At 44.5% G+C, this 23,040-nt stretch overlaps 1 protein-coding gene across 2 annotated transcripts in view; it reads left to right on the forward strand.

Moving 5' to 3' along the window:
- Positions 1–23,040, forward strand: part of LOC115458891 (transmembrane protein 231-like) — an 85,779-nt gene that overhangs the window by 57,385 nt on the left and 5,354 nt on the right. For both annotated transcript variants that reach the window (XM_030188732.1, XM_030188730.1), the window contains one exon: positions 20,179–20,284. In XM_030188732.1, coding sequence (XP_030044592.1) covers positions 20,179–20,284 — 106 coding nt within the window. The remainder of the gene's footprint in view (positions 1–20,178; positions 20,285–23,040) is intronic.

The following is a 23,040-nucleotide window of genomic DNA, read 5'->3' on the forward strand; positions in this document are numbered from 1 at the left end:
AAGAAGAAATGTTTCTAGCTGGCACAACTTTGCCAGATTCTATCCAATAAACTCGAGTTTTGCATGGTCAGACCAGAATACATGTGACTAACCTGGGTTACCTAAATAGAAAATACCAGTATTTGCCCCCCAATACGCTAGTAGATCCAAAAAGTGACCTAGAATATGAGAAGAAGGTGACACAGTATGGACAAACTGCCAAGAAACCAGAAAATCAAATAGGTGCCTTGTGTATAAATTACTGGTATTTTCTAAATGCAGATTGATATCACCCACCTACAGGACACTAGAAACTTTAGTTACAGACATCAGAGACAAACTCTGTAAAACAACCTTCCATAGGCAGCCAACTACCTGAAAGATGATAGAAAATTACAAAACAAAGAGAAGCCAATAAGCTATCATCAGCAATTCTGCAAGCAAATTTCTAGACCAGGAAAATTGTAATGAGGGACCAGTGCAATGTTAAAAAATAACCTATAGATGATAGCAATACTACCTCCTCTTTTCCCACATCTCGACTGGTGAAGAATCTTGTTACCTGGAGGACACAAGTTATTGAGCAGAGGGTCATCATCTGCATGTAGCCATGTTTCTGTAAGTAGCAGCAAGCGAAGATGCTCCTCCACAATGCAATCTTTGATGACCTCAGTCTTGTTTGTGACTGACCTGGCATTAACATAACCCACAGGCATAGGCAAATAGGAAGGGTAAGTATGTTTTAAAAGTTTTATAGTGACTAAGTGATGCTTGAAGAGAGAATTTCTTTGCTTAAGAGTAGTCTGTGTCGGTGAAGGTCCGTGGCAGAAAGGGAATCCATGCCCTTCACTCCGAATTCTGTGGAAAATGATCACCAGAATAGAGTGTTGTTCCTCCATTGCATGAATGAGAGGACCTAGCAATAACAAGCAGAGCCAGAAGCAATGCAGCAAAACTGATGAAAACTCCCAGTGCAACATAATAGCACAAGAGGTAGTACAAGGCTGTGGAACAGTCAAGAAGATGATATTCAGCACCAACACTGAGTTCTGTAGGTATCCAGGAACCTGTGAACCCGCTGACAGCTCCTCCAGTCTCCGAGAATGAATGCCAGTGAGATCGCCTCACCACTCCAAAGAGCCTCCCATAGAGTCTGCCAGCAACAGAGCAAAATCTAGAAAGGTAGTCAGAGAGCTGGGCTGCTACAATTCCTTCCATCACCTTGACCAATAAGAGAATGGAAGCCTGACCTGTAGTTGGCAATATCACTCAATGAGGCTGAGGAAGATTTAGGAATAGGGGTTAAAATTACAGAACCCCTCTTAACTGGAAGAGGTCTTGAGTAAACAAGAAAGATATATGTTCTCTGAGAAGTTAAATGAATAAGCTAGGGACATTCTTCAGAAGATTACTTTGAAAGGAAGTCTGCCGAGACTGCAGACAGATGTGTTATGTGTCCGGAACAGGAAAAGACAAACCTGTCCAGGCAGCCCTCACCACTCACAGGGTTCTCCCTGTAGAGGTTGGAACTCCCTGTTAGGGGGAAGGAGGGAACCCCACTTTCTTTCATGAATAGCATAACATCTACTCCATTTTTGTGGTCCTTCTTTAGAACTTTCTTCCATGAACACAGAAGTATTTGTTAGCATGTTCACTTTTTCCGCATCCAATTTCCAAGTGTATATAAGACTTACTATCCCGCCCTATGGGGCATATGTTCAGGGCAGTTTACAATATAGGTAAACACTAAACAGAAATATTATGTGGACCAGGACAAGACACCAATATTGAGGGAAAGGAGATGAACTACAAAAACAGAGAGGATAGGTGGGGAGGAACAAAGTGGAACTCTAGTGCGATCAGCAGTGCCAATAGAAGAGGTAAAAGAGTTAGCAGAAAGCATCTTGAAATAAGAAAGTCTTAAGATCAGACTTAAACTGAGCTAAATAAGTCTGCAAATGGAAAGAGGTTAGAAGGGTGTTCCACAACTGGGGGCCTTGGACTGAGAGGGTAAGAGTGTACTTGTAACCTAGATTGGCCACTGTTGAAAACAGGATACTGGGTTTGATGGACCTTTGGTCTGTCCCAGTATAGCAATACTTATGTAGTTATTAGTAAAAAAGGCCCGTTTCTCACACAAATGAAACGGGCGCTAGCAAGGTTATCATGTAATGGCAATTATGTTTTAAGGGAACTGTTAGGAGAAATGTTCTGTCATGATAAGTAATAATTGGGAAGGGTGTATAATGAGTAATATGCTCCAGGGGTATAAGATACGGATTGCTTTATCTATGTTTTTTTTTTTTTTTTTTTAATATTTTTTTTTGTGATTTTTATTTATAGTATTTTTTAAAAGATAAAGTGTACGCAGACTCCATCCATGTCCAGCATTTCTCCTCTCTTCCCTCACCTCAATCCATGTCCAGCATTTCTCTTCCCTCCCCTCCATCCATGTGCGTCTCCTTCCTGACTTCCCTCCCTTCCATCCATCCATGTCCAGCAACTCTCCATTCTCCCCTGCCCTCTCCTCCATCCACCCATATCCAGCAAATTTCCTCTCTTCTTCCCCCTCCATTAATCCATCCATGTCCAGCAGTTCTCCTCTGTCCCCTGCCCTCCCCTCCATCCATCTATGTCCAGCAACTCTCCATTCTCCCCTGCCCTCTCCTCCATCCACCCATATCCAGCAAATTTCCTCTCTTCTTCCCCCTCCATTAATCCATCCATGTCCAGCAATTCTCCTCTGTCCCCTGCCCTCCCCTCCATCCATCTATGTCCAGCAACTCTCCATTCTCCCCTGCCCTCTCCTCCATCCATCCATGTCCAGCAACTTTCCATTCTCCCCTGCCCTCTCCTCCATCCATCCATGTCCAGCAAATTTTGTCTCTTCCCTGCCCCCTCCATCCATGTCCAGAAATTCTCCTCTCCCCTGCCCTCCCCTCCTGTCCAGCGATCTCTTCTCTCCCCCTGTCCTCCCCTCCAGCCATCTCTTCTCTTCCCCTGCTCTCCCATCCATGTCCAGCGATTCTCCCTGCCCTCCCTGAGCTCCCTGATAGCCCTCCTCTCCGTTTCTCCCCCCCGCTCCTCCCCCCCCCCCCCGCGCATTTAACCCTTTTACTTTCAGGCGCAGCGACGGCAGTGAAGAGGACAACACAGCTTCTCCCTTTCCTCACACAGTGTCCCGCCCTCGCGGAAAAAGGAAATGCATTATCGCAGAAGGTGGGACACTGTGTGAGGGAAGGGAGAAGCTGGAGGCGTGCCCATGTGTTGTCCTCTTCACTGACGTCGCTGTGCCTGAAAGTAAAAGGGTTAAACACGCGCAAGGGGGGGAGGAACGGAGAGGGGAGCTGAGGGCAGGAAGGAGCGGAGGGACCGTCCGAGAGCTGCCTGGCTGCAGCGCTGCTGTGCCAGGCAGCCCTGTGTTTGTGGGGGCAGCAGCAGCCAGGGGAAGGTCATGGTTGGGCTGGGGAGGCTTAGCCTCCCCAAGCCTCTTACACAGGGCGCCTATGACTGTCCTCCCATCCCATCCATGTCCATCAATTCTCCCCTGCCCTGCCCTGCCCTTCCCTTCCTCCCTCCCCTCGATGTCCCGCGATTCTCTCCTCCTGACATCATCTCGCCTCCAGAGTTCCCTTCCCCCTCATTGTTCTGCCCTCTGTCATTACGTTTTGATGCGAGGGCGGGGTAATGAATGGGAATGGATGTTACGAACCCAGGCATCCAGACGTAGAATGTTGGAGGTGTAAATTATTATATAGGATGAAAAAATTCCTGTCACCCATCCCTTACACTTCTAGCCATTTGTTCTTCCGCTTGTGCTTTTGTCAGCCATCTCTTTGTCTCTTCATTTCTTTTAGTTTCATCCAGCATTCTTTTCTGCGTTCTTCAGTTTTTCTGTATTTCATGAACACCAACTGTTTTGCCTTTATTTTCTTAGCCACTGTAATTTGCTGAATCAGCAATTTATTGATGAGATTATGGTGTACTAGTAAAAAAGGCCCGTTTCTGACACAAATGAAACGGGCGCTAGCAAGGTTTTCCTTGGAGTGTGTATGTTTGAGAGAGTGTATGTGAGAGTGACTGTGTGTGAGAATGAATGTGTGTGTGTGTGAGAGAGAGAGAGAGAGTCTGGGTGCGAGTGTGTCTGTGAGAATGAGAGTGTGTGCAAGTCTGTATGTGAGACACAGTGTGAGAGAGAGAGTGTGTTTCACACAGATACAGTGTGTGCGAGAGAGAGAGAGTGTGTGTGAGACACAGACTCTCTGTGAGACTGAGTGTATGAGACCAAGAGAGTGTGTGAGTGACTGTGTGACACATAGAGAGTGAATGTGATAGTGTGAGACATAGAATGTGTGAGAGACAGTGTGTGTGAGAGAGAGAGAGAGTGTGTGTGTGACAGAGATACCTCCCCCCCCCCCCCGTGGTGTCAGGCCCCCCCTCCCTCCCTCTCTCTGGTGTCAGGACCCCCCTCTCTCTCTGGTGTCTGAGCGTTACTGTGCAGGATGCTGAGCTGTGGCTGTGCTTCAAGAAACTGACCAATCCTATGTAAGCCGAGTAACCTCATGTGGTTGGTCACTTCTGCTTGTGAGGAACTCGGAAGTAGGTGATGTCAATTCAGGAGATGGGTACAGAGAGCAGGAATGCCTCAGCCATGCAGTCAGCTTCAGAATGTTGGAGTTGCGTTTTATTAAATAGGAGGATGATCTGAAAATACAGAGTTTAAAATTGCTGTTTCTACTAGGTAGAATAATTTTTAAAGCTGTTTATGTACAGATGGGAAGGTTTGAAATAAATTAAAATGGTGTGCATTAAGAAACCAAACACAAAAACCTTTTGTCCTTTACCCCTAGTAAAAAAGGCCCTTTTCTGACACAAATTAAACGGGCGCTAGCAAGGTTTTCCTTGGAGTGTGTATGTTTGGGTGAGTATGTGTGAGATTGACTGTGTGTGAGAGAGAGTGAATGTGTGTGTGTGTGTGTGTGTGTGTTTCTTTTTTTGTGTGTTTGTTGCTTGTGTGGAAGGTTGGTTTTTCCTGTTTTTGTGTGTGTGTGTGTGGGGGGGGGGGGGGGGGGGGGTAGCTCCTGTAAGCACTTGGGAACCTGCCTGCCAAGTTGTTAATATGCCTGTGTTCTGGTGAGCTATGTTTGCAAATTTGAACTGCATGTGTATTTGTCAGCATTCCTTGTTCTGTGGAAGGCTGCGTTTTGATGTGTTTTTTTGGGGGGAGTGGGGGTGGGTGGGGAGGAAGTCCCTTTAAGCACTTGGGTACCTGCCTGTGAAGTCGTTGTGGATAGCTGTGTTTGCTTGTGATTGGGGGGAGTGTGTCTTTTGAAGCTCCTGTAAGCACTTGGGAACCTGCCTGCTTGCTGTTTTTATCTCCATTTGTATTTGTCTGGTTTTCTGGTTGTGTGGAAGTGTGCGTTTTGATTTTGGGTGGGTTGGGGGGGGTGAGGGGGTGCAGACGTCGAGTCAGTGGTTAGTTTTGTGTGGGTGGTCGTTTCTTAGGGTGGCTGCACATACCGGGATGGGCATCCAAATAGTTTTGTCCTTCCAGCGACGTTCCTCGTTTCTCTGTGCTGCACAGAAAGTGACTCGTTGTGCTGCCGAGTCTCCTTGGAAGAAAAAAAAACATGTGTGTGTTTGGTTTTGAGTGTATGGGAATGACGGCTGTGTTGGGGAGTGGAAACAGAGATTAACCAATGGGCTTCCTTGCTCGTGTGTAGTAATCGTCGTGCACCATGGCCGGAATCGGAGAGGAGAGGGAGGGCGGTGGAACAGTGAGCGAGCGGCTGCGGGAGGGTGGGTGAGGGGGACTGTGGGCGGGGGGACGGGGTCCAGCGCCGATTTTGGTTGGTTTTGAGTGTATGGGAATGACGGCTGCATTGGGGAGTGGAAATCGAGATTACCCAATGACAATCCGATTTGTTGAGTGTCATTGCTCCGCCTTCAACGTCATCACGTTGTGACGCAGGGGCGGGGCAGACACTCATGCGATCTTGCAACTACAAATTTAGAACGTTGGAGGTGCCTTTTATATAGAGAGAGAGTGCAGAAATTCCAGCTAGTACAAATTGTGCCTGCCTGTTTGATTTTGGGCGGCCTCAGCTGGGCAGAGCTATACCAGTACTGAGGGCCTTGCCTTGATTGCCTCTAGACTCCTAGGTTAAATTTAAAGTATTAGTTTTAATGTTTAGAGCCGTTAGAACCGTGAGGAAAAGTAAGCCCTCATATTTATCTGTCAGAGTAAGCTGCTATCAACTTAATAGGTGAGCAGAGCTCACAGAGGTTCTGGCGGGTCCTAAATCTTTGAAGATGGTTCTGCGGGATTGGAGAAGAGTGGATGTGGTCCCTCTTCGTAAAAGTAATGACAGAGAAGAAGCAGAAAACTATAGTCCGGTAAGCCTCACTTCGGTCATTGGAAAAGTAATGGAAGCACTGCTGAAGGAAAGGATAGTAAATTTCCTTGAATCCAATAGGTTACAAGATCCAAGGCAACATGAGACTAGATTATATCTTCCAGTAATCATGGACTTCTGGCATGAATGTATTAGGAATAGGATATTCTTGGTGATATTACTGAAAGGGTGGAATAAGTTGCCCCGGATATTAGATTGGAATTACATTTAAACTGTTTAAAAAGGAATTGAAAACATAGCTGTTTCCCACTAGTAAGATGTCTGCAGCAAGGACAAGGTGTGTTGGGGTGATGTGGGTTTATTTTATGCTTTTGTAGGATATGTCTAGGTGTGAGGGATTTGGGATTTTAAGTGTAGTTTTGTATTATACAATGATGTGAAAAAGGTTTTTCCCCTTCCTGATTTCCTCTATTATTGCATACATGTCACACTGAATGGTTTCTAATCTTCAAACAAAATGTAATAGTAAAGGGACTTGAGTAAACACATAACACACAGTTTTAAATTATTGTGACATTTATTTAAGGAATAAAGTTATCCAACACCCATATCACTCATGTAAAAAAGTAATTGCCCCTTTTTTTGTTACATTTGTACCCCGCGCTTTCCCACTCATAGCAGGTTCAATGCGGCTTACATATTATATACAGGTACTTATTTGTACCTGGGGCAATGGAGGGTTTTAGTTAATCAATCGATTGATCAAATTTAATTGATAGGCGGTCAGTGACTCAGCTCTTTTGGAAGCCTAAAGTGGGTGGGTGGGTGGGTCTATGATGGAGTTATAGAGTGGGATTAGAGCCGAGCAAGTTAAAATACTTGGGGTGGGGGCAATACCTTTGTCAGCAGAAAAGGAACAGTGGGGCACTTATGAACACAGCAAGGAAGAAATTCCTTGCTATGTGGCTCTGGTCTCCCTCCCTCTCCCCCAGTTCCTCTGTTACTGATGGCAATATGCAAACTAAATTCACTCCAGGAATTATGTACCAAAAAATAAAGAACAATGCACCAAAACAATACAATATATTAAGCAAAATAATATTTGCAGTATTCTGGAGATATATGCAGGTACTTTTAACACTAGGCTCCCAGTCAGACCTAAAACCCCAGACCAGCATCTTCCAGTTGGACATGTGAACAGTGGTGTTTAGCAGCACTGAAGCAGAAATCCTGTTGTTAATGGGAACCTTAAAATTATTTTTTTGGTAGGTTGCCAAACGGCCTCCAGGTTTCAGATCTGTTGGCCTTTATTTTGTTTTTATTTATTATTATTTACGTACATAGTTACACAAAGAATAATGTACACAAATACTGATCAAATGAAATACAGAAAAACCAAATAAAGTACATCAAGAGAGTAGAACAAACTCAATTCACATCTATCCAGCGGCTTCAAGAAGTGCACGCGGTGCAACCAGCCGATTTCGCTCACTGATAGGCACGTTTTGTGTCTTCAGTGTCTAGGGGCTGGTCATCGCCCTAATGCCTGTACTTTGTGCCTCCAGCTCAAGAAGAGGACTCAGGTGGCGAGATTGGCTCAGTGGAACATTCTGTTCGGAGTCGCGTCCGGTCCTTCGACATTGACAGAGCCAGGGGTACCGAGGTCATCACCGGTATCGATGTCGGCATCGGAGGGTGCATCGACGTCCGGAGTGCAGGTGATGGCTGTCCAGAGGTCCCACGCTGGTAGCAGTGAGCCATCGAGTGGGTCTGCACCTGCCTCGAGGGCTCCTGCGGTGCAGGCCCCCCGGGACCAACCTCCTTCGGACCCTGTCCCGAGGACATGTGTGGATTCCACGTCTTCCTCGTTGGTACCAGGAGGTACCGCCGACGTGCTTCGAGTGAAGGCGAAGAAGCAACGTCACCGGTCACCTTCCCAACACGGTACCAAGAGCTCCGGGACGCCGAGAGACTCGGCACCCGGAAAGTGTCGACGCCGGGAGGACCGCTCACCCTCCATCCAGGAAGTGTTGATGCGCTCTGCTCCGGACAGCCCGGTACTGCCTCCGTGCCAGGCAGATTCTCACCTCATCGCCAGTACCGACCCCATTGCCTTGCTCGATGGACACTCTAGACGAGCGCCTCCGAGCCATACTTACAGAGATTCTGGAAGGGCTACTGCGACCATCTGCTCCGGTACCGCCGGTGCTTGCGCTGTCGGTACCGTCGAGAGATGCGGCGGTTGGCTCCCCGCCCATGGTGAGGACTGTGATGCCGGTACCGCTTGCGGCATCGGCGTGCGCTGCCACCCAAGAAGACTCCCCGTCGACGTCGCTGGAGGGAGCTTCGTCGCCGCTGGCACAGGAGTCTTCTTCTCGGCACTGCCATAGAGGACCTAGTTCCTTGGCGTCGAGATGGGCTCGGCTTTGGACCGAAATTCGAGAACTGGTGTTCGATACCGAAGGGGAGGCCTCGTGGGAGGCAGAGAAATACCCCAGATATTTCTCTGATGAGGTGTCTTGTGGTCTTCCTTCTGATCCCACTCCTTTGTCAGAGAGAAAGCTTTCTCCCACTGAGAGTCTGTCTTTCTCGTCATTTGTCCGGGAAATGTCTACGGCCATTCCCTTCCCAGTGGTTACTGAGGATGAGCCCAGGGCTGAGATGTTCGAGGTCCTGGACTATCCTTTGCCACCTAAGGAGTCGTCCACCGTTCCCCCTCATAATGTCCTGAAGCAGACATTGATGGTGAACTGGACGAAACCTACTACTACTACTACTATTTAGCATTTCTATAGCGCTGCAAGGCGTACGCAGCGCTGCACAAACATAGAAGAAAGACAGTCCCTGCTCAAAGAGCTTACAATCTAATAGACAAAAAAAAAGTAAGCAAATCAAATCAATTAATGTGTACAGGAAGGAGGAGAGGAGGGTAGGTGGAGGCGAGTGGTTACGAGTCAAAAGCAATGTTAAATAGGTGGGCTTTCAGTCTAGATTTAAAGGTGGCCAAGGATGGGGCAAGACGTAGGGGCTCAGGAAGTTTATTCCAGGCGTAGGGTGCAGCGAGACAGAAGGCGCGAAGTCTGGAGTTGGCAGTAGTGGAGAAGGGAACAGATAAGAAGGATTTATCCATGGAGCGGAGTGCACGGGAAGGGGTGTAAGGAAGGACGAGTGTGGAGAGATACTGGGGAGCAGCAGAGTGAGTACATCTATAGGTTAGTAGAAGAAGTTTGAACAGGATGCGAAAACGGATAGGGAGCCAGTGAAGTGACTTGAGGAGAGGGGTAGTATGAGTAAAGCGACCCTGGCGGAAGACGAGACGGGCAGCAGAGTTTTGAACCGATTGGAGAGGAGAGAGGTGACTAAGTGGGAGGCCAGGAAGAAGCAGATTGCAGTAGTCTAAACGAGAGGTGACAAGGGTGTGGATGAGGGTTTTGGTAGAGTGCTCAGAAAGAAAGGGACGGATTTTACGGATGTTGTAAAGAAAGAAACGACAGGTCTTGGCGGTCTGCTGGATATGAGCAGAGAAGGAGAGAGAAGAGTCAAAGATAACCCCAAGGTTTCGAGCTGAGGAGACAGGGAGAATGAGAGAGCCATCAACAGAAATAGAAAATGGAGGGAGTGGGGAGGTGGGTTTGGGGGGAAAAATGAGAAGCTCGGTTTTGATCATGTTTAATTTCAGGTGGCGTTGAGACATCCAGACAGCAATGTCAGAAAAGCATGCTGAAACTTTGGTTTGGATGCAAGGTGAGATATCAGGGGTAGAAAGGTAGATTTGGGAGTCATCAGCATAGAGATGGTAGGAAAAGCCATGGGATGAGATTAATGAACCAAGTGAAGAAGTGTAGATAGAAAAGAGGAGGGGACCAAGAATATAACCTTGAGGTATGCCGACAGGCAGAGGGATAGAAGTAGAAGAGGATCCACCAGAGTGAACATTCGTTTCCTAATAATACCTAACATTCTATTTGCTTTCTTAGCCGCAGCAGCACACTGAGCAGAAGGTTTCACCATATCATCAACGACGACACCTAGATCCCTTTCTTGGTCCGTGACTCCTAACGTGGAACCTTGCATGACATAGCTATAATTCGGGTTCCTCTTTCCTACATGCATCACTTTGAACTTGCTCACATTAAACGTCATCTGCCATTTAGACGCCCAGTCTCCCTGTCTCGTAAGGTCCGCTTGTAAGTTTTCACAATCCTCCCGCAATTTAACGACTTTGAATAACTTTGTGTCATCAGCAAATTTAATTACCTCACTAGTTACTCCCATCTCTAGGTCATTTATAAATATTTTAAAAAGTAGCGGTCCCAGCACAGAGCCCTGGGGAGCCCCACTAACTACCCTTCTCCATTGAGAATACTGACCATTTAACCCTACTCTCTGTTTTCTATCTTTTAACCAGTTTTTAATCCACAATAGAACACTACCTCCTATCCCATGACTCTCCAGTTTCCTCTGGAGTCTGTCATGAGGTCCTTTGTCAAACGCCTTCTGAAAATCCAGATACACAATATCAACCTGCTCCCCTTTATCCACATGTTTATTCACCCCTTCAAAGAAATGTAGTAGATTGGTGAGGCAAGATTTCCCTTCACTAAAATCCATGTTGAATTTGCCTCATTAATTCATGCTTTTGAATATGCTCTGTAATTTTGTTCTTAATAATAGTCTCTACCATTTTGCCACTTACCAATTATAGACTCACCTGTCTATAATTTCCCGGATCTCCGCTGGAACCTTTTTTAAAAATCGGCGTTACATTGGCCACCCTCCAATCTTCCAGTACCACGCTTGATTTTAAGGATAAATTACATATTACTAACAATAGTTCCGCAAGTTCATTTTTCAGTTCTATCAGTACTCTGGGATGAATACCATCTGGTCCAGGAGATTTGCTACTCTTCAGTTTGTAGAACTGCCCCATTGCATCCTCCAGGTTTACAGAGAATTCATTCAGTTTCTCCGACTCGTCAGCTTCGAATACGATTTCCGGCACCGGTATCCCACCCAAATCTTCCTTGGTGAAGACCGAAGCAAAGAATTCATTTAATCTCTCCACTACGGCTTTCTCTTCCCTGATCTCCCATTTTACTCCTCGGTCACTCTCTGTACTGTAGCATAAATAAACAATTGAGGAGACTCCAGCTCCTGCAGAATACATCTCTTAGATTAATTTTTAACTTGGGTAAATTTAGTGAGGCTAGACCTCTTTTGAATACTGGTTGAGATTAGAGCTTCATATTCAATTTTTTTAAAAAATTTTATATTTATTAAGTTTCCATGTATAACAAAGAGACAATCTTTGAAAAGATGCACCAATATCTGAATAAAAATACCATGAAAAGGAACAGAGTAAATAAGAAAAAAGAGAAAAGAAAAAAGAAAAAAAAGACGAAGCGGAAATAACACTTTTTTCTTATAATACAACATAATTGGGTATAACAGTCCACAAATAAGAGGGGAGAAATACCAAGATGTTAATAATGGAGAAATTAGATCTTACCTGCTAATTTGCTTTCCTTTAGTCCCTCCGGACCGGACCAGGATTGGACTGATGGGTTGTGCTCACCTACCAGCAGGTGGAGACTGAGAAAAAACTCTGACTCTAGAGAGCCAATAGGAGCCCTGGCCATGTGACCTTAGCCTCAGTATTTGAATAACAAAGCAGGAAAGAAAGAAAGACCTTCTGTGCGGTATGGAATCCTAGCAGCCACAAAGCACTCGGCAATGCCAAGTATCAGAGCTCACCAGCAACTCTCACCAGAGAAGTGGTATGGCCCGATATGTATTACAACTCACCAGCAACTCTCACTAGAGAAGTGGTATGGCTCACTTGTACTATAGCTCACCAGCAACTCTCACCAGAGAAGCGATATGGCTCACATGTAATATAGCTCACCAGCAACTCTCACCAGAGAAGTGGTATGGCCCACTTAAGATTTTATATATATTCCATCAACTGAGCTTACCAGCAACTCTCACCAGAAAAGTGGTAAATCATATTTAAGGTTTTATAGATATTCCAGCAACTGAGCTCAGCCACAACTCTCACCAGAGAAGTGGTATGGCGTAATTAAGGTTTTATAGATAGATTCCAGCAATTGAGCTCACCAGCAACCACCAGAGAAGTGGTATAGACCACGTAAAGTTCTGTATATATATAGTATTGTTCCACGAATCGTAAAGGAATGAATACACTTCCTACTGAATACACTTCCTACTTAATAAAAGAAGCTAAAGAGTAGAGAAAACATGGGAGGGGCCTGGTCCGGTCCGGAGGGACTAAAGGAAAGCAAATTAGCAGGTAAGATCTAATTTCTCCTTCCTTAGCGTCCCTCCGGACCGGACCAGGATTGGACTGATGGGAAGTACCAAAGCAGTAATCTGAAGGGAGGGACCCTATGAAAACTGCAGAGAAATGTTCATGCTGCATAGGCCACCTGGCGACAACTAACATGTAGTGTGTCCCAATGAGCAAAATAAAATGAAACTAGGACTAAGTTGCCAACTTACCAATGTGCACCGAGAGCACCAAAAATCGCCGTAGTAAGAATAGAGCCCGCTTTTGAAGTTGTGGAATATGTTGTAATACACTGTGGAACTGCCCTCTCAGCGAGAAGAGAAATAGACATTCTCATTTCCTTGATCCTTCGCGATATAGCGGGTTAGAAACAATGAAAAACTTTTACGCCTACTGGCTAGAAGGACAAAACCAATAAGAAAAAACCGATTGGGAAAGGTGAAAACTTTAAACTACAGCAGACCGAAAAGAAGTTACCAACCGTAGAAGTATTCCACACATAGATCTACTAGCTGCAATGGCTACTGGGAAACACTGCTTGAAGAGGAAAACTTTATAGAAAAAGTTATGGCTACTAGAAAACAGAACTTTAAGAGTCTGTTCACCTAGCTGGTGGACGAAGCGGGAGGTACAGGTGCAGGACTCCTTTAAGAAACCGCTTTGACAGTGGATGCTGCATAAGCGTGCGGTTGTCAACAGTATCATGCATCACTGATAGAGCTGCCAAATGAACTCTAATGGATGAGTAAGACAGACAAGATTTCGCAAGATGCAGAAGATATTCCAAAACATGCAAAACGGATACTGTTTGTGGAATGAAGTGGCGAGAGGAGTACCACAGAGTGAACCGTCGCCGCTTTGATTCATAGGACTTTAATGTAGATTTCTGTCTGGAAGCAATTAAAACTTGAAGTACTTCCTGCGAAAATATCAAAGATGTTGCAGACCCAGTAACCACGCCATAAGTTTGAGTGACTGGGGGTCCAGATGTAGAAGGGTGCCTTGGTTCTGCGTAAACACCTAGTGAGATGATGGAAGAAACGCATAAAGAAGGTTGAAAAACCCCTGCTGGATGTTGGCATCTGTCCCTGTCTCCGGCAAGACTGTTGCTGAACGGAAGAAGCAAGAAATGTTCGTGAGCCTGAAGGCAAAAAGAGATAGCCCTGAAGTGTCACAGTGAGGAAGTAAGGCTGAAAAAATGAGAGTCCATTCACCTAAACGCAGGGTGACACAACTAAGAAAAAATGAGTACAAACTCAAGAGTATACTCTTAACTCCTCCTTGGCGGATGACATAACCCATTGCCATGGCAAGGACCAACATAGCTCTCTCCGCCTTGTTTGTCAGTAGGGAAAACAAAATTCACCCGAAGGTAAAACGAATTGCTGAGGTCCCCCAGAAAAAAAAATATATACAAACAAGCTTCTGCCAAAAAGTGTACTGCACGAAGCATCCCAATGACAGAACTAAGGTTCTTGAGATAACTAGATGACACTTAAATAGCGCGATTGATGACCCTGAGATTCGCAATAGGATGAAGGAAAATTCCTTCTTGGGCATTAAAAAGTAAAATTGCATTCTGCAGAATAGAGCGAGAAAATGGCCGAAGGCCCAAGGTCACCAAGAAAAATATACACTGGGATGTTTGCAGAGGAGACAAAAGACTGTGCACCAACCTGACTAAACAAAGAGAAAATCAGAGATATCTGATGAGAGATCAAATGAGAGGCCTGGCTACAATCACCACCCAACCTAGAGACTGTAAGAAATGCAACACCCGGTGCGTGACCTGAGAACTCTGCTGATAAGACTTTCTCCAATTAGGCAGTCGTCTAGGTAAGAATGAAATGACCCTAAGAGCGCAATGAACATCCTCTTAGATCTATAAAAGAACGGAAGAGAGAGTACTGCTGAAAATGACCGGTTAATGCATAAGCAAAAAACTAGCCATTCTCTGGATCCTGAGGAGAAGAGGAAGGGTGACCAAGGACACCAGTTAAATAGGGCTACAAACTCCAACCCTATCTCTATGGCGTTCCATAGTTGGGTAAGTTCTGAATATAGAAAGTTCTGAATATAGGAGTCCACCAGCTATGGTAGTACGCTCCGGACAGAAAAAAATTGTCCCAGTATGAACGTCTGATTCACTGGCCTGTAATTTCTTGGAGCTCCCTAATCCACATACCACTAATCCACGTACCATGGTCATGCGTCCTCCCTCACTGAGATGTAGATTGTAAGCTCCTTTGAGCAGGGAACGTCCTTCTTTGTTAATTTGTACAGCGCTGCGTAACCCTAGTAGCGCTCTAGAAATGTTAAGTAGTAGTAGTAGTACCAGACTCACACCCAATAGATATGAATGTTGAGCTTGTTTCAGGTTAAAACACCGAACCTAGGCCCAGGGTCCCCGGTGTTCCTAGTGGTGAACAGCCATGGCAAATATTGTATGCGTTAGTTTGCAGAATTACTGCAAAGCCTTGCTTTTGGAGCAGAGATTTCTGTTCGATACTCTCGTGAGAGGTTTTTTTTTTTTTTTTTTTAATGCTGTTCTGGTTGTAGAAAGGTGGACATTGGAGCTTTCCCAGAATGGCAAAACTTATGTACCTATGCCCATTAGATATGAATGCTGGACTTGATGGACTTTAGGCCTTACCCAGCATAACCATACTTATGTACCTATGGCATAAATACACAGGAAGTGAGTGAATCCCCTTCCAATTGAAAGAACACTCATTTTCATTCTATGCGCCTTCACTCCAAAGGACAAACTTGGAAATTACCTGTAACGAAAAAAGTGAAGTTGTGCCACAGCCACTTGGTGAAAGCAGTGTAGACAAGAATGTAACTGAATTCAAGAAAGCTTGATATAACATCAGGTCTCTAAGGAAGAGGAAGAGATAGCAGATGGTATGTATAGGCATACTGGACCAAACCAGGATGTTTATAATCTGCCAATGCTGAACTGATAGAGTAGAGACAAACACGAGTAGATGGTTTGAGGACCTTCCACTATCTTTAAGTGGGAAATATGCAAAATGAAAGGATGACTTTATTCTATAAGTGACCATATGTCCTGTAAAACCCAGAAGAAAGCTAAAATGAAATATGAGAGGCTTCAAGGCAGTTGGAAAAGAAGGGAAGACATGAATAAAGCATGCCTGCTAAGGCAGCTGAGTGACTGGGAGCTTGGTAGACAGGACTGTCCCTCAGAGAATATGAAAGAGCTGATATATCCCCATGGCATCTGAACAATATACTGTATGCCTCTAGAGAAGACTTCTTAAAGTCGGAAAAAGAAAACACTGTATAACACTACAGCCATTGAGAGTGTCTGTTAAGTTCTTAAAACACTATATAACATCATAGGCATGGAGTAAAATGCTTGAAAGGAACTAAGATATTATGGTCAGAATTGCAAAGTACCAATCAATTGACTCTTAGACAATGTAGTCCTATTCACCAGGGAATGAGAAAGACAGAAATTTACTCTATGCCTATAGAGAAAGTTTCTAAAGTTCTTAAAACACTGTATAATACTACAGCTATTGAGGAAAATGCTTGAAATGAATTATGATATTATGATAAGATGTAGATTTTCCACCAGGCAATGAAAAATGACTGAGCACCAGAAAAAACTAGTGTTAACAGCCCCGTGATACATAGAAATTTAAAAGAAGAAAAGCTTGTTATATATCCATATATGAAAGGAGCCCCCTTTCAACCAAATATTGCCTGCTGATGTGAAGAGCATTTTAGAATACGCCATTCAGCACATACAAAAGTGTACACATCTTGGAGCCGAACTGCTCTATGAACTGCAGCCTTACCTTCAGCAGAGAGATCCCCGACTGATAAGATGGAGGGAGAAACAAAATGGCCGCTGTTCGCGCCACTGGCCCTGTGGCGATCGTCGACAGCGCACCCGACACCTCCGAACAAGCGGAGCCCAGTGGAACTGCGAAGAAACAACAGCCGGCGAAAAAGGCCCCGAAAAAACTGGAGGCAGCACCGGACCCGAAGAAACCTTGAAGGGAGAGCAAAATGTACACGTTCCAGCTGCGTGAACTGCGCGACGCTGACCGACAGCAGCTGTTTGAACTTTTAAGCCATATCGGAAAAAACAGGTGGCCGCGCTTATGCGGTTCGCACCTTTCTTTTTTTTTTTTTTTTTTCATTTGTTTAAACTGCCGCCGCCAAAACGCAAGAAAATGGAGGAAATTAAATCTGACGAGAAAAATCGCTGTTTAAAGTCACAGATACTGAATTATTTTCTTCTGTTTGTTTTTTTTTTTTTTTTTTTTTTTTAATAACCCCTCAATCATAATAAAACACTGGAGCTGCCTGCTCGTTAGAAGTCTGGGGAAAGAAAGGCTGCTTCTTTGAATTTCCTTTTATTTGATTTAATTCTTTTAAAGCAGCTGCCTGTTAAAAGTGGCTGCCTCTCCCAAAGACGGTACACCTTTCCAGAGAAAGGGACGGCCCTTCCCTGCTAAGCCAGGGAGATGGGGAGGAAGGGGGGTGGACTCGAGACACCCGAGTTTAACACCCCCGAGGCTGTCAAAGAAAGAAGAGAAAGGAAACCCTGTCAAGCCTCTAAATAAGATTCCAGGCACAGAAGAATTATCACAAATATCTGTAATATCTAAAGAGAAAAGGAGAGAGACTAATGGGCTCACTTCCTACCTGCTGGGAGACTGAGAAAATACTGGGGCTAAGGTCACATGGCCAGGGCTCCTATTGGCTCTCTAGAGTCAGAGTTTTTTCTCAGTCTCCACCTGCTGGTAGGCGAGCACAACCCATCAGTCCAATCCTGGTCCGGTCCGGAGGGACGCTAAGGAAAATACTATTGGAAGTTGGTTTAACTGTAGAACTAATCCAAAAGAAATCAGCAGGAGGTAAATGGCTTGTTTAGCCTATAAAAGTATTTATGGTATAAACTCAGATATGGAACTTACTCTTGTTTCTAACTAATAGGAATCACTTGAGAAGTTCAAAAACCTTAATACTTGACATTCTTTCTGTAAAGAAAATGAATGAGAGATCCATATGGGAGCACTCATTTGCATTCCAGGGAGCTAAAGTGTGAAGTGTGGAATAGCTTACCTGTTGAAATTCAATTGATCACATCCTATAGTTCCTTTTGAAAAGCTTTGAAAACTAATTTTTCCTTCAGCACTCTGATTTATAACAATTTTTGTTTTAAGATATATGCGGTGTACTTAGCTGCGCGTTTGGTTGCTATTCTTATAAACAAAACTCAGGTTACGTTAGAAGAAGAAAAGGAATCTTTATTTCTCATTAGCAACAGCACAAGAAATATTATTGGCTCTTGGCATTAGTAGTTTTACAGAACAGAGTCTAACAAAAAATGATCAGTTTGTTGATTTTAATGTAAATTCTTTCAGATTTGGATTCTCTCTTTGACCTTGTGATCCACTTTGCACCCATATGGGTTAAAAGCGGAATAGAAATCACAGAATAGAACAGAAAAACCTATCAATGTGTCAAACAGTTCTGCAGAGTGGGCTAAGATTTCTCAACAGTGATATGAAAATCATATCAAATTGTAGGAGGTGTTTGGCTACAATTATTGTTGGTAACAGTGGGGCAACCAGTTCTTTATGTTTAGGAGGCCATTTCTTTTTCATATGGTGATATGAGTGTTGGATAACTTTGTTCATTAAATAAATGATGCAATAATTTAAAAACTGTGTTATATGTTTATTCAGGAGGAGTGGCCTAATGGTTAGTGCAGTGGCCTGACGACCTGGGGAACTGAGTTTGATTCCCACTGCAGCTCCTTGGGACTCTGGGTAAGTTACTTATCCCTCCACTGCCTCAGATACAAAATAAGTATTATTTATTGCTCACACCTTTTTCAGTAGTCGCTCAAGGTGAGTTACATTCAGGTACTCTGGATATTTCTCTCTCCCAGGTGGGCTCACAATCTAATTTTTGTACCTGAGGCAATGGAGGGTTAAGTGACTTGCCCAAGATCACAAGGAACAGCAGTGGGATTTGAACTGGCTACCTCTGGATTTCAAGACCGGTGCTCTAACCACTAGGCCGTTCCTTCATCTTCTATATATATATATATAATATGTAAACCACTTTGAGTGTAACCACAGAAAGGTGGTATATCAAATCCCATCTCCTTTCTCCTTCCCTTTGTCTAATACAATATACATTCTTTGCTTGTTTCGAGTGAAAGGCAGTATATCAAGTGTTAATAAACATATATGCAATAATAGAGAATATCAGTATTTCTGTTGATGGCTCTCTCATTCTCCCTGTCTCCTCAGCTCGAAACCTTGGGGTCATCTTTGACTCTTCTCTCTCCTTCTCTGCTCATATCCAGCAGACCGCCAAGACCTGTCGTTTCTTTCTTTACAACATCCGTAAAATCCGCCCCTTTCTTTCCGAGCACTCTACCAAAACCCTCATCCACACCCTTGTCACCTCTCGTTTAGACTACTGCAATCTGCTTCTTGCTGGCCTCCCACTTAGTCACCTCTCCCCTCTCCAGTCGGTTCAAAACTCTGCTGCCCGTCTCATCTTCCGCCAGGGTCGCTTTACTCATACTACCCCTCTCCTCAAGACCCTTCACTGGCTCCCTATCCGTTTTCGCATCCTGTTCAAACTTCTTCTACTAACCTATAAATGTACTCACTCTGCTGCTCCCCAGTATCTCTCCACACTCGTCCTTCCCTACACCCCTTCCCGTGCACTCCGCTCCATGGATAAATCCTTCTTATCTGTTCCCTTCTCCACTACTGCCAACTCCAGACTTCGCGCCTTCTGTCTCGCTGCACCCTACGCCTGGAATAAACTTCCTGAGCCCCTACGTCTTGCCCCATCCTTGGCCACCTTTAAATCTAGACTGAAAGCCCACCTCTTTAACATTGCTTTTGACTCGTAACCACTTGTAACCACTCGCCTCCACCTACCCTCCTCTCTTCCTTCCCGTTCACATTAATTGATTTGATTTGCTTACTTTATTTATTTTTTGTCTATTAGATTGTAAGCTCTTTGAGCAGGGACTGTCTTTCTTCTATGTTTGTGCAGCGCTGCGTATGCCTTGTAGCGCTATAGAAATGCTAAATAGTAGTAGTAGTATATTGTGGATCACACTGGCTTATTAGTTGCGAGAGCAATAGAGAAGACTCTTATATAGATAAAGTAAAGGCAATGCTAAATTTTTTTTGCTCTTGGGCAGAGTATTTATAATTAAGATTTATGACTGAATAGATAGGGATGGGCTGGAGTGTAAATTTTAAGAGACTTCGATGTTAGCTTCAGAACTTAGTACAAGAACAGTACTGGGCAGACTTCTACGGTCTGTGCCCTGAGAAAGGCAAGGACAAATCAAACTCAGGTATTCATATAAAGTATCACATACCATGTAAAATGAGTTTATCTTGTTGGGCAGACTGGATGGATCGTACAGGTCTTTATCTGCCGTCATTTACTATGTTATGTTACTATGTTACATCTCAAAGGTACAGTTAAAGATTTGTTTCTCTGGTGTCATTGCAGTGACCACAGTGCTATCTGATTTCAACCCTGTCTGGCAGGTGGGAAGAGCTGCAGATTCACCATTTATGATTGATGCTGTCATTCGATACCCAGTGGAAGTTATTTCATATCCTTTGGCTGATATTTTAGCTATTGCTGTTCCTAGAACTTGAGAGCGTTCTTGTACTACCTTTAGAAAAAGTGATCTAAATAGAGTTGCATTGCTGTTATCACCAATTCTCCCAAAGCTGAAGAAGGAATACGTAGCTGGAAATCTAACTCATGTAGTATATACTGTGGAGAGGTGTTCCAGTTGGGGCTATGCATAATAACGAACAGTGTGACATAGACTCCTCTGCAGTGGCGTAGCAAGAGGGCTGATTTGAGGTGGGCCTGAGCCCAAGGAGGGTGGACCTGAAGATTCATCTCTTCTTCACCCCCCCCCTCCCACCACAGCAGCAGCTGCCACAAAAAAACAACAAGAAAAGAGCACTTAGATCCTGTGCCACTGCCAGCAGTGTCCCAGAATCGCTGACATGGCCAGCCTCCGCACGTGCGTGCAAACTGAGCATACACTAGGGGTGGGGTGGTAGTGGCTTGGAAACACACTGCAGCTGACTGCACAGGGTGTAAGGGGTCTTTCTGGCGAGACATCTTTGGCTGGCGTGGTGGAGCTTGCAGATCCCCCCCATGGCTACGCTGCTGCTCCTGTGTGAGACTATATAGTAGGAGCATCAAATATAATAATAACATAGGAAATATGACAGATACCCAGTAAAGTGGCTAGAGGGGTAGCCTGCTGCTGTATGCTGGTTACCCCTCTGACATTTTTGAAATATGAAAATCATTTACGTTTTGCCTTCTTTTTTTGTTTGGTTACATTTGTACCCCGCGCTTTCCCACTCATGGCAGGCTCAATGCGGCTTACATGGGGCAATGGAGGGTTAAGTGACTTGCCCAGAGTCACAAGGAGCTGCCTGTGCCTGAAGAGGGAATTGAACTCAGTTCCTCAGTTCCCCAGGACCAAAGTCCACCACCCTAACCACTAGGCCACTCCTCCACTCCTTTGTATTCTCTTGCTCTGTGTTTATTCTATGCCATTTTGAATTTTGTCACAGTTTTTGTCCCTACCACCTCCATTGGGAGGGCATTCCAGGTATCCACCACCCTTTCCATGAAAAAGTGTTTCTCCAAGGACAAGCAGGACATTCATCATATTATCACATGTGGGTGTTGTCATCCAATAGAACCCAATGCAGAGCAACTTCCCAGCATCTTTCTAGAAGTGTTTGGATCAGCACACCATACATGCATGCACATCTTCGTACCCGCCACCAGACAATCTTCATCTGCAGGGCAGTGAAGACGTACTCTCCCTTTTTCTTTCTGCTTGTGGCTGTTGTGTTGTGGCTCAGATAGCCTTTTCCTTTATTGTATCCCCTCCCTTATTATTTGCTTTAGATTTTTCAACACTTTTAAATTTTGTTTGTTTATTGCTGTTGTTACAGCCCCCTTTAGCCTTTTGATTTTGCTTTGGCTATTTTTCCCAATATGTCCCAGAAAACTCCTGGTATGGCAGGACCATGTCTCTTACAAACGTTCATAATTCATGCATGTTATGCTTGTGGCTCAACCATAATGTTTCTTTTTGCAAACTCTGTTGCCAGATGTCAAAAAGAACCATTAAGGGTTGTGAGTAGCAGAGCAGCACAGAAATATTTTTGGTGCCCATATGTCTGGCCCATCGGCATCGAAGTCCTTGATCCTTGTGGCCCCTGGAGCTGCATCAGAGCAAAATAATGTTCACTTACCCAAAGAAATGTCCTCTTCTCTTAGAATTGGCTGTGACCCCATGATTCCTGACAAATAAAATTGTGTGACCCCCCCACTCTTGGAGGTGCAGAATAATGATGCACCTTTGGAGGTTCTACCTAGGTTTGACAAGGTACCTCATGAAAGGCTACAGAGGAAATTGGAGGGTCATGGGATAGGAGGAAATGTCCTATTGTGGATTAAAAACTGGTTGAAGGATAGGAAACAGAGAGTGGGGTTAAATGGGCAGTATTCACAATGGAGAAGGGTAGTTAGTGGGGTTCCTCAGGGGTCTTTGCTAGGGCCGCTGCTTTTAAATATAATTATAAATGATTTAGAGATGGGAGTAACTAGCGAGGTAATTAAATTTGCTGATGACACAAAGTTATTCAAAGTCATTAACTCGTGACAGGATTGTGAAAAATTACAGAAGGACCTTATGAGACTGGGAGACTGGGCAGCTAAATGGCAGATGATGTTTAATGTGAGCAAGTGCAAGGATGCATGTGGGAAAAAAGAACCCGAATTATAGCTACGTCATGCAGGGTTCCATGTTAGGAGTTACGGACCAAGAAAGGGATCTGGGTGTCGTCGTCGATAATACACTGAAACCTTCTGCTCAGTGTGCTGCTGCGGCTAGGAAAGCGAATAGAATGTTGGGTATTATTAGGAAAGGTATGGAAAACAGGTGTGAGGATGTTATAATGCCGTTGTATCGCTCCATGGTGCAACCGCACCTTGAGTATTATGTTCAATTCTGGTCGCCACATCTCAAGAAAGATATAGTAGAATTGGAAAAGGTGCAGCGAAGGGCGACTAAAATGATAGCGGGGATGGGACGACTTCCCTATGACGAAAGACTAAGGCGGCTAGGACTTTTCAGCTTGGAGAAGAGACGGCTGAGGGGAGACATGATAGAGGTATATAAAATAATGAGTGGAATGGAACAGGTGGATGTGAAGCGTCTGTTCATGCTTTCCAAAAATACTAGGACTAGGGGGCATGTGATGAAACTACAGTGTAGTAAATTTAAAACAAATTGGAGAAACTTTTTCTTCACCCAACGCATAA

The sequence above is a fragment of the Microcaecilia unicolor genome, unplaced genomic scaffold (genome assembly GCF_901765095.1).
Source record: "Microcaecilia unicolor unplaced genomic scaffold, aMicUni1.1, whole genome shotgun sequence".
Classification (NCBI taxonomy): Eukaryota; Metazoa; Chordata; class Amphibia; order Gymnophiona; family Siphonopidae; genus Microcaecilia; species Microcaecilia unicolor.